The following is a 12,112-nucleotide window of genomic DNA, read 5'->3' as shown; positions in this document are numbered from 1 at the left end:
CTTTTACTTCTTCTGTTGGACACAAAACAAGATGTGAAGAATGTTGGGATAAAACAACCCCTGTCATTTATTGTACACTGTTAAAAATCTCCAGTAGAATCTACAGTAACTTACTGTAAATCATTTACAGTAAAATACAATATTTACATTTACAGCACCATTCACCTTGCTGTATTTAGAGTATTGAATATCTCTATATCTAATTTACTGTACAATATACATTAATATTCACAATTCAACTTTAAAATACAGTAATATACTGTATATCTGTCCAACAGTAAAATACTGCAGTTCATATTACAGGTAAATACGGTGTAATCTACAAAAATCGTTAACAGTGTGTTGAGAACAGAGTATACACTGTTAAAAAATTCCTGTAAAATCTACAGTAACTTACTGGCAGCAGTTTTCCAGTAACCTCCTGTAAATAAATTACAGCAAAAATACCATATTTACATTTAGAGCACCATTTATTTTGTTGAATGTGTATTTACAGTATTGCATATCTTTATTATAAAATATACAGTCATTTTCACAATACAACACTAAAATACAATAACATACTGTGTAACTCACAGTTCATATTACAGTTCAGTTTGCCAGTAACTTGCTGTAAATCAATTACAGAAAATACTGTACTTACATTTACAGCACCATTTACCTTGCTGTGTATGTATTTACAGTATTGCATAACTATTGTAAAATATACAGTATACAACTTTAAAATACAGTAACATAATGCGTAACTGTCCTCCAGTAAAATACAGTTCATCTTAAAGTTAAATAATGTGTAATTTACAAAAATCCTTAACAGTGTAAGAAAAGAAAACCCCACTGGAAGTCAATGTTTTTTTCCCCAATATTCTTCAGTATATCTTCCTTTGTGTGACAGAAACTTAAATAGTTGTGAAACAAGTAGAGGATGAGTAAATGATGGTAGAAATGTCATTTTTGGGTAAACTATCCCTTTTTTTAGTTGTCCTTTTGCAGTTACAGCACAATTAACTTGGATGTAATATACAGTTGAAGTCAGAATTATAAGCCCCCCTGAATTATTAGCCCCCTGTTTATTTTTTTCCCCCAATTTCTGTTTAATGGAGAGAAGATTTTTTTTCAACACATTTCTAACATAATTCGTTGTCTCCAGAAACGTCCACAGGGCTACGTTTTCACAATGAGCCTGTGTTGCAATTTTCACAATGCAACTTTAAAATACAGTAACTCTCTTACAGTGAAATTTTACAGTTAAATACTGTAATTTACAAACAATTTTACCAGTGTACGTTTTTATAAAATGACACTTATGACTGGTTTTGTGGTCCAGGGTCACATGTGATAAAAATAAAATGAAAGCGTAAGATGTGATACTAACCCTTGTGCAGCGTGATCTCCATCATGACTCTGTCCTGGGCCTTTGCTGGGTTATTCAGGCAGTTGTATTCCCCCAGATCAGCGCTGACTCGACTGATAGCGGTGCTGGAGCTCAGAGATCTGGATCTGCAGAGCTGAGACACCTGGCCATGACTGCCCATCACTGCGCCCACCCGCAGACTTGTCCTGACCACCAACGTCAGCAAACCCTTCTTCACTTGCTTCAGAAAGAGACACACAGGTTACTGCTTCTGACAGATTCATGACAGATCAAGAAGTTCACTAGATGTTTTAATTAACAGATACATGGCACTTTGTTTTTTTTTTGGGGGGGGGGGGGGGGGGGGGGGGCTTTGTGAGGTGTTTGCTTATTTGTTTTTTCTAAATTGCATAATATAAAAAAGTAATTAATTTTATTTTATTGACAATTTTCAATAATGGCCTTTTAATTTTTACACCTACTTTTCAAAGCCTTAGACTTATGTTTTTTCCTGTATTTTCATAAATCCCTTATCCAAAGAGCATCAATTACCTCTGAAGCACTTTTTGCAACCCAGGTTCAGTTTGGAAAACGTACCCCTATATACATTTCTGGAGAGTGCCAAATACTTCCCAGGAGGTTCATTTTTTGCAGTTTTTTTTTTGTGTATCCACCAGAGGCAGCTGTGTATGCTTTTTTAGATCTCAAATTTCCCTCACAGGTGTTATTTGCGCTTGCTTTTCTCCTGTAAATCCACCAGATGCCGCTTTCACCTGACTGACTGACCGACTGACTTCCCTTCTTCTTCCCTAAACCTAACCAATAGTGTTTCCAAAAGCACAGATTGACCAGTCTCAACTCCACTGACATACATGGTGAGCTACTGGACAAACTGGTAACAGCGGGAAAGAGGTAAGCGTCAATACAGAGGTAAGCATGAAAATGAGCGCCGTTTGAATGGCGAATGAGCCTGTGTTGACGTTTTGTTTGATTCTGGATTCATTTGAATTCTTTTTCAAATATTTTCAAAGTGATGCTTGACAGAGCAAGGACAATTTTTACACTATTTTCTACTATATTTTGCTTCTGGAGAAAGTTGCATTTTTATTTCTCTTCTGGCTGTAATTAATAATAATAATAATAATAATAATAATAATAATAAGAAGAAGAAGAAGAAGAAGAAGAAGAGTTAAATAATTTATTTATTTTTCAATTGGCTACAGAGCCACTGTTGTCCACTGACTTGCCTACCTAACCAAACTTGTCTAGTTAAACTAATCAACTTAGTTAAGCCTTTAAATTGCAATTTAAGCTAAAATAGTACGTACTGTCATCATGGCAAAGACAGATAAAGTGAGTTAATATAAATTAGTTATTAAATAAGTTAATAAAATGTGTTGAAAAAAAAATCTGTTTCCCAATTTGGAACACAATTATTTGTTTTCCAATTAAACATTAGATTTCATATCATTCATACATGAATATCTGAAAACTGTGAATATATATGTATATGGGGCAGCTCGGTGGCGCAGTGGTTTGCACAATCGCCTCACAGCAAGAAGGTCACTGGTTCAAGCCCTGGCTGGGTCAGTTGGTGTTTCTGTGTGGAGTTTGCATGTTCTCGCCGTGTTTATGTGGGTTTCCTTCAGGTGGTCCGGTTTCCCCTATAGTCCAAAGACATGCTCTATAGGTGAATTGGGTAAGCTAAATTGGCTGTAGTGTATGTGTGTGAATGAGTGTTAATGAGTGCGTGTGGATGTTTCCCAGTGATGGGTTGCAGCTGGAAGGGCACCCGCTGCATAAAGCATATGCTGGATAAGTTGGTGGTTCATTCCGCTGTGGTGACCCCTGATTAATAAAGAGACTAAGCCAAAAAGAAAACGAATAAATGTATATATACCGTATATATATATATATACTAAATTGGCCGTAGTTTATGTGTGTGAATGAGTGTGTATGGGTGTTTCCCAGTACTGTTGCAGCTGGAAGGGTATCCGCTGTGTAATACATATGCTGGATAAGTTGGCAGTTCAGTCCGCTGTGGCGACCTCTGATGAATAAAGGGTTAAGTCGAAGAAAATTTAATAAATGAATGTACATAAGTGGACAAAATTGTTGGCACCTTTCCACTCTTCCAAAGAAAAACCCACAGTGGTCACTGAAATAATCAGAAAAATCTAAAAAAGTAATAAATAATCAAAAATGACAAAAAAATAAGCTCATGAAAATCAGATTTTGTGTAAAAGCAGATATAACGTTTACAAGAAAACGGCATGAACAAATTTGAAGGGTACCAACAATTTTGCCCACGTCTGTATATTAAAAAAAATAATAATTTATTGTGACCTTTTACCCCTTTTTTTTTTATTAAAGTTAGAGTTTTATCAGTAATCAGCCTTCGAAACAACACAAATCAACATTACATACTGGATGTATTCCCTAAATTATTTATTGTGGGCCAGAATTTACAAGTTAGGGCGGCTCAGTGCCTTACAGTAAGAAGGTTGCTGGTTCGAGTCCCAGCTGAGTCAGTTGGCATTTCTGTGTGGAGTTTGCATGTTCTGCTCCTCTGAGTGCTCCAGTTTCCCCCACAGTTTAAAGACATGCGCTATAGGTGAATTGAGTAAACTAAATTGTCAATAGTGTATGAGTTTGAATGCAAGAGTGTATGGGTGTTTCCCAATAGTGGATTGTGGCTGGAAGGGCATCCACTGCGTCAAACAAATTCCAGAATAGTTGGCGGTTCATTCCACTGTGGTGACCACTGATAAATCAGACACTAAGCCAAAGGAAAATGATTAAATTAATGAATTTACTCACTTTAAACTTGTGTAAGGCATCTTCATGGGTTAAACCATGCAGAGATTCACCGTTCAGTTCCAGTATCTCGTCTCCTGTTGAACAGAAACACTTCATACAGTTTTCTATTCACTGTTGGCTAAGGCAGCTGTAAATGTTGCTATAAAATTTCCAACGCTGGATTTTTGAAGTAAGTGTCTGAATACATTATACCATTATCAATTACAGTGTAATATTTTAACTAGTGGTTCCACCTTCCTGTAGTCTTCCATCAGCAGCTGCTGCACCTCCAGGAAAGATGGTCTTCACATAAATCCCCATGGGGCCATACATGCTGTCTCTGCCTCCTACAATGCTGAAGCCCAAACCCTGGAACAACAGGAAAGATTTGTGATGACCATACAATACATCTTATTGTTTGTCAAAAGTCAATGTGATTAAAATCAAATCTGTTCCCCACAGCCCAAAAAACCCACACACACATTAAATATAAGTTTTAAAATTGTTCTTCACGCTTTTTAGAATGACCTTCATGCTTTTAGATTGTTATTCACACTTTTAGAATGTTCTTAACATTTTTTAGATTATTTGTCACACTTTTAAGACTGTTCATGAGACTTTTAGAATGTTCTTCACACTTTTAAAATGTTCTTTAGGCTTTTAGAATATTTTTACACTATTCTGTTCTTCACGCTTTTAGAATGTTCTTCATGCTTAGAATGTTCTTCAGGTTATTTTAGAATGGTCTTTAAATTTAGAGAATGTTCTTCACATTTTACATTGTTTTTATGCTTCAAGAATGTTCTTCACATATTTTATAATGTTCTTCACTTATTTTGGAATGTTCTTAACCTTTTAGGATGTTCCCGTGTTTATAATGTTCTTCACATATTTTATAATGTTCTTCACTTATTTTGGAATGTTCTTCACATTTTACAATGTTTTTTATGCTTCAAGAATGTTCTTCACATATTTTATAATGTTCTTCACTTATTTTGGAATGTTCTTCACCTTTTAGGATGTTCTCCATGTTTATAATGTTCTTCACATTATTTTAGAATGTTCTTTACACTTTTAGAATGTTCTTGACTGTTCATAAGACTTTTTGAATGTTCTTCACTCCTTTAGAATGTTCTTTAGGCTTTTAGAATAGTTTTACAATTCTTTATGCTTCGAAAACTTTTTAAAATGTTCTTCACGCTTTTAGAAGGTTCCTTCCAGTTTTAGTATGTTCTTCACATGTTTAGAATGCTCATTACACTTTAGAATGTTCTTTTAGATGTTCTTTATACTTCAAGACTATTTTTAAAATATTCTCTCTGCTTTTAGTATGTTCTTCACACTTTTAGAATGCTCTTTACACTTTAGAATGTTCTTTTAGATGTTCTTTATGCTTCAAGAACGTTTTTTTAGAGTATTCTCCCTGCTTTTAGAATGCTTTTCCCAGTTTCAGAATGTTCTTCAAGCTTTTAAAATGTTCTTCATGCATTTAGAATGTTCTTCACTTTTAGAAGGTTCTTACCAGTTTTGCAAATTTCTTCAAGCTTTTTGAATGCTTTTCATGCTTTTAGAATGTTCTCCACATTTTAAAAATGTTCTCAACATTTTTAGAAGGTTCTCCACATTTTTAGAAGTTTGTTTACATTCCAAGAATATTCTTCACATTTTCAGAATGTTCTCTTTTAGAATGTTAGAATGTCACACTTTTAGAATGTTCTCCACACTTTTAGAATGTTCTCCACACTTTTAGAATGTTCTTCACACTTTTAGAATGTTCTCCACACTTTTAGAATGTTCTTCACACTTTTAGAATGTTCTTCACACTTTTAGAATGTTCTTCACACTTTTAGAATGTTCTCCACACTTTTAGAATGTTCTCCACACTTTTAGAATGTTCTTCACACTTTTAGAATGTTCTTCACACTTTTAGAATGTTCTCCACACTTTTAGAATGTTTTCCACACTTTTAGAATGTTCTCCATACTTTTAGAATGTTCTCCACACTTTTAGAATTTTCATCACACTTTTAGAATGTTCTCCACACTTTTAGAATGTTCTCCACACTTTTAGAATGTTCTCCACACTTTTAGAATGTTCTTCACACTTTTAGAATGTTCTTCACACTTTTAGAATGTTCTTCACACTTTTAGAATGTTCTCCACACTTTTAGAATGTTCTTCACACTTTTAGAATGTTCTTCACACTTTTAGAATGTTCTTCACACTTTTAGAATGTTCTTCACACTTTTAGAATGTTCTTCACACTTTTAGAATGTTCTCCACACTTTTAGAATGTTCTTCACACTTTTAGAATGTTCTTCACACTTTTAGAATGTTCTCCACACTTTTAGAATGTTCTTCACACTTTTAGAATGTTCTTCACACTTTTAGAATGTTCTTCACACTTTTAGAATGTTCTCCACACTTTTAGAATGTCACTTTTAAAATGTTCTTCATGTTTAGAATGTTCTTTGCATTATATTAGAAAGTTCTTCACGTTATTTTAGAATGTTCTTTGTGCTTTTAGAATGTTCCCCACATTTTTAGAATGTTCTTTACATTATTATAAGTTTCTTCATTTTTGCAGTGTTCTTCACATTATTTTGGAATATCTTTCACTTGTTTAGAATGTTCTTCACATTACTTTAAAATGTCCTTTGTGCTTTTTGTGAATGTTCATACCGCTTCAAGGATGTTCACGATTTTAGAATGTTCTTGACACTTTTAAAATGTTCTTCTCATAATTTTTCATGCTTTTAGAAGGTTCATTTAGAATGTTAATCATGTATTTAGAATGGTATTCAAATTTTCAGAATGTTCATCATACTTTTAAAATGTTCTTTGCGTGTTTAGAATGTTCTTCATGCTTTTAGAATGTTCTCTATTCTTTAAGAATTTTACAAACTTTCAGAATGTTCTTTACACTTTTAGAATGGTTTTCACACTTTTAGCATTAAGGAAGTCTTCACTAAAAGTTTTATTTATGAAACTCAAAATGGTTACATCACAACAAAAACCCTTGTTTTTGCCCCTTAGAATGAATGTGTTTGGTTACCTTGCCATGGCCCTTCATGAGGACGATGTTAGAGATGATGAAGGCCTGAACGCTGCTGCAGGAAGGTACTAAATGCGCTGAACTCAAAGAGCGAGACGGTCGAACCACAGCCTGCAGAGACAGAGGACAGCACAAATAATCAGTTATGCGGGTCAGAGGGTCAAAAAGGACAATATGAGATGATTTCATTTCACAAAATTCTGCTACACAGAGCAGATGTGTTCAGTGTTACACGTCCATTCCCATGACGTTCATTAAAAGAGCCACTTTGTTGATGGTTTAGAGGGAAAGCACTTTGCCGAAAAGCACTTCTAGAGTAGAGAGGCTTCCAGCACTTACTGCAACAGTCATTTATTTGATTACCAGTATAATGACGACCTTATCAAATAAAGTGCAACAGCTGAAAGGCAATTCACTGTTAACTGCTGTGCTCTTGTTCAAAACAAGACCTCAACTTAGGGGGAAAAAAAACTTTTTCTTTTTTAAGTATGAACATCTGCACCTTTTTCATTAACCACTCATGATTCATGTTTAACACTTTAGGCATTTGTCTTTACAATCTAGAGCACTTTTTTTTGCCAGATTACATTTGAGTCTGTAGATATACACTCACCGGCCACTTTATTAGGTACAAAGTGTCTAATTGCTCGTAAATACAAATTTCTTATCAGCCAATGACATGGCAGCAACTCATGCATTTAGGCATGTAGACATGGTTAAGCTGATCTGCTGCAGTTCTAATCGAGCATCAGAATGAGGAAGAAAATGGATTTAAGTGACTTTGAATGTGGCATAGAAATGTGAAATCATACTTTTATATTTTTCAGAAACTTGGAACATAATTTGGGTCTGAAGGAGTTAAGGGAAAATCCGTGCATTTTAAGCGGACCTGGCAACCCCTGCAGAGCGCTCGTCTCACTCACCTGCGGAACACTGTGCGGAAACTCCAGCTGCTGTGAGAGACTCTTCCTGTTGCCGTAAAAGGCCGCGGTGTTGTGGGCGGAACACGGGAAAAGCTCCGGCGTCTTCATAATGATGGTCTCCAAGTCTCCGATCCAGTACGGGTGAACGCCTAAAACCACGTGGAGTTACATAACGTGTAAGTACAGGACGGTTCAGTGCACTGCTGTCAAGCTGGACATCATGTGTGTAAATGTGACCATGGACCACAAAACCAGTCATAAGTGTCATTTTTAGGGAAATTGTGATTTATTACATACAAGCGGCATAGCCTAAATAAGTTTCTGTTGACGTATGGTCGGTTAGGATAGGACAAAATTTGGTTGAGATACAAATATGTGAACGACTGGAATTATCTGAGAGTTCAAAAATAATCAAAAAACTGAGAAAATCGCCTTAAAAGTTGTCCGAATTTAAAGGAATAGCGCTATTTTTTAGGAATATTACTAATTAAAATTTTGACATAAATTGGTGAATCATGATCTTAAAGGGATAGTTCACCCAAAAAAGAAAATTCTGTTATCATTTATTGAACTTTTATTTGTTTAAAACTTATATGCATAGTAAAAAAAGCTGGGTTCCACATAATTCCTCCATGTTTTCCCCAACACAAATTAAGTTAAATTAGTTAAAAAATTTAGGTGGATTGAACATAAAACAATAAAGTTGACCCCTCAAAAAAACTTGACAATTGTGGTGTTTTAACTCACTATAAATAAGTAGTTTCAACAAGCAGCAAAAGTATTTTTGTGGGTGTGAAGGTTATTGCACACCGAATCGTCCATAATTTTCGCATGTTAAAAAAATAAATTCAACCTCACGTTAAGTCAATCAAATTGACACACTGTCTCCGAAACTTTCATCCGTCATATAAAAATTCAAACCGCCATCGATTTCTTTTTTCAGTTTTTCGCATCCGATAAAGCGCTTTAAGAGGTGTTTTGACAAAGTCACTTGAGAAACAGATATATTTGACAAAGTCAGTGCATAACAAGACAGAATGTGTTGGACTATTGAGAACCCCTATATGCTGGATTCAGTGACTGGCGCACCTCTCCCCAGTTGCTATCTGGGGTGTGTGTGTCCATATATTTGACACACTGCGCATAGACATAATCACCTCATAATCTGTTTCAGTTTGTTGCTCCGACACACCAACGTAGCCGCCATCTACTGTAATGTCTGTACATATGTTACATAGGTAAACGTGATCACAAGTAATGCATCGAAGTTTTCCTGAAATAAACTTTGCAAATGGGGATAATCTAGCGTAGCTCTTTGACAAGGAGGAGAACTCTGGTTCTCTATGTGGGCTAGTATTGGATGAACACAATTTGCAGCCTATTCCTCTTTCTTTTTCTACTTTGGAGAAAAGAGAGGAGAACAAAGCATCACAGCTTGAACTGACTCTGAAATGTTTGGCTTTTTTTTTTCCATGATGGATTAATTAATACCATTAATACGCATCGAACTCTGTGTGTAAGATTTGTGTAATTGACAAATGTTTCGCATATGAAAATGAAAAAAATATATGAAATATGAATATATGAATATGAAAACAAAATTTTGGACTTCAGTATGCAAAGACCTTGAGTTTTTTTCTTTTGTTGAACACAAAATAAATTATTAAAAAAAAAAAACATGTTGGAAACCTGTAGCCATTGACTTCCATAGTATTTGTTTTTCCTACTATGGATGTCAATACAGATTTTCAGCTTTCTGAGTAAATAGTGAGTAAAGTTTTTGGGTGAACTACCTCTTTAATATTCTTGTAAGTTTTATCATAACATAAAAATCTAAATTTTTGATCCATACAATGTATTTTTGGACTTTTTTGTGGTCTCAGGGTCTCATATGTTAATGTTAGTATCATCTGTTAAATGTGTCCTTTAGTTGTTTAGTTGTAGTTTATGCAACGAAGAAGAGATGTGTTGGATAGCATGTCTATGGGCAGAAGTAGGAACGATGTTGAAATAAAAGCTTAATAATAATAGGACAGTAAATCTGGACATTATTTGAGCTGGTTGCACTGAGTGACAGATGTCAGATGTGTTCATGCAGGCTTGTTTGTCTCACTGGTGGAATTGGAGCGAGATCTTTTGCAGGAGGTCTCTTGGCAGCCTTGGTCCTCATTGTCAAGGTTTTTGACGTCCTCGTCGGACACCTTTATAATTGGCATCTGCAAAAATGAACATAAATTGCACAGTAAAAGTTATTAGTTATTTTTAAGGCCCACACGGAACCTGCGCATGCAGAATTCCGCAGATTTTCCACAGATTTCCGCAGATTTTTAGCCCATCATTAATTCTGTTTATTTACTTGAGTAAATGTGTGTAAATCTATATTTATTCAGTTTTTAAGATAATTACAGTAATATTATTGACTAATATTCAATTCAATTCACCTTTATTTGTATAGCGCTTATACAATGTAGATTGTGTCAAAGCAGCTTCACATAAAGGATCATAGTAAATAGGAACAGTGTAGTTCAGTTTGTAGTGTTTAAGTTCAGTTCAGTTGAGCTCAGTTCAGTGTGGTTTAATAATCACTACTGAGAGTCCAAATACTGAAGAGCAAATCCAACGATGCGCAGCTCTATAGAAATATGAAAATGTTCATCTGATTTATGAACAATGCAGTTTGTACAGTAATATTTTCTGTCTTTCTGTAGAGATATTATATGAGAGACTTGCTTTGTTTACCAAATAAAGTGAATATAATTGGATTTGCATTTTAAACATTAAATACAAGTTAAAAAGATATTATCCTTATTTCACATATTAAGGTTTTAGTTTTGATACTCCCAAAATAATTCCACAGAAATCCGCAGATTTTTTCCAAAATTCTCCGCTGAAATTGCAAAAAACGTCTGCAGATTCCGTCTGGCCCTAGTTATTTTACATAAATCACGGAGTTAGGGGTCAATCACACCAAACGCACATCTCCATTCTGAGAATGCAAGGTGTTAGACATGGGCCAGTATAAGATTCTGACGATATGATAACCTTTGATAAAAATATCACGGTTTCACAGTATTGCGGTATTGTGATTACTGCTTTGAGAAATGTTCTTTTTAAATGTCTGGGTAATAAAACAAATACTTTATTCCCTTTTTAAAGCAATATATTATTTTTTGAAAGATTTATAATATTTTGGAGCAGTAAACATGTCAGGCTAAATAATTTAAATGAATCATTGACTTCTGCTGTCGTCATTAGTTTTAAATAACACCGATTTCTTTACAATTTAAAATGGCATCTTTGGATATTTTTCTGCTGAAGATATTGTTGTCTTAAAAAACAACAAAAAATCTTACTGATACCTTAGGAACGGTATTACAGAAAATCTTGGTGGTTTTAAAACCTTGACTTTTCCAAGCCATGGTATACCTTGAAAACGGTTATCATCCCATGCCTAGTTTCCTCCCACAGTCTTTTTTGTTGATAAGAAGAATTGAAGTGCACTGCACTTTTTATGTTGCTATGCAACCACTGAATCAGCTGCACATTGTCTGCGATTGCTTCTGCGGATATTGTTCTAATTGTAATTTCACAATATTGGGATATTCACGACTTGTGAAGTCATACAGCTCTGGATAACCCAAAAAAGTGATCACTAGTCTCTTTTCCATCTTTAAAAGTCTCCATAGTCATCTTGACAATGCAAACATGCTGTCACCTCAACGGAAACCCAGCTTCCAGTTTCATTTGATTGGAGAATTTAAAAGACACGACTGATTTTTCCACTTACAGTTTACTTTTTTTAACTGTGGGTGCACAGCATACAATGGTTCAAAGGCATTGCACAGCAGATGGTTAAAAAGCGAGGTGTGCAGGAAGCATAGCTGCATAGATGGTTAAAACGCTTACAGCCATTAGAAAACTGTTCAAAAAAGGCAATGCAAAAAGCGCATTCGGTGTGATCAAGGCTTAAAGGTGGGTGCTGTAT

At 34.9% G+C, this 12,112-nt stretch overlaps 1 protein-coding gene across 2 annotated transcripts in view; it reads right to left on the bottom strand.

The window, feature by feature from the left end:
- Positions 1 to 12,112, bottom strand: part of il16 (interleukin 16) — a 55,825-nt gene that overhangs the window by 34,614 nt on the left and 9,099 nt on the right. For both annotated transcript variants that reach the window (XM_056461023.1, XM_056461022.1), the window contains exons 4-9: positions 10,241 to 10,343; positions 8,128 to 8,276; positions 7,205 to 7,315; positions 4,405 to 4,519; positions 4,172 to 4,245; positions 1,373 to 1,592 (exon numbers count right to left, since the gene is read on the bottom strand). In XM_056461023.1, the coding sequence (XP_056316998.1) occupies positions 1,373 to 1,592; positions 4,172 to 4,245; positions 4,405 to 4,519; positions 7,205 to 7,315; positions 8,128 to 8,276; positions 10,241 to 10,343 (772 nt within the window). The remainder of the gene's footprint in view (positions 1 to 1,372; positions 1,593 to 4,171; positions 4,246 to 4,404; positions 4,520 to 7,204; positions 7,316 to 8,127; positions 8,277 to 10,240; positions 10,344 to 12,112) is intronic.

Source organism: Danio aesculapii, chromosome 7 (assembly GCF_903798145.1).
Source record: "Danio aesculapii chromosome 7, fDanAes4.1, whole genome shotgun sequence".
Classification (NCBI taxonomy): domain Eukaryota; kingdom Metazoa; phylum Chordata; class Actinopteri; order Cypriniformes; family Danionidae; genus Danio; species Danio aesculapii.
The sequence above is the reverse complement of the archived record's forward strand: the minus strand, read 5'-3'. Positions and strand labels throughout refer to the sequence as shown.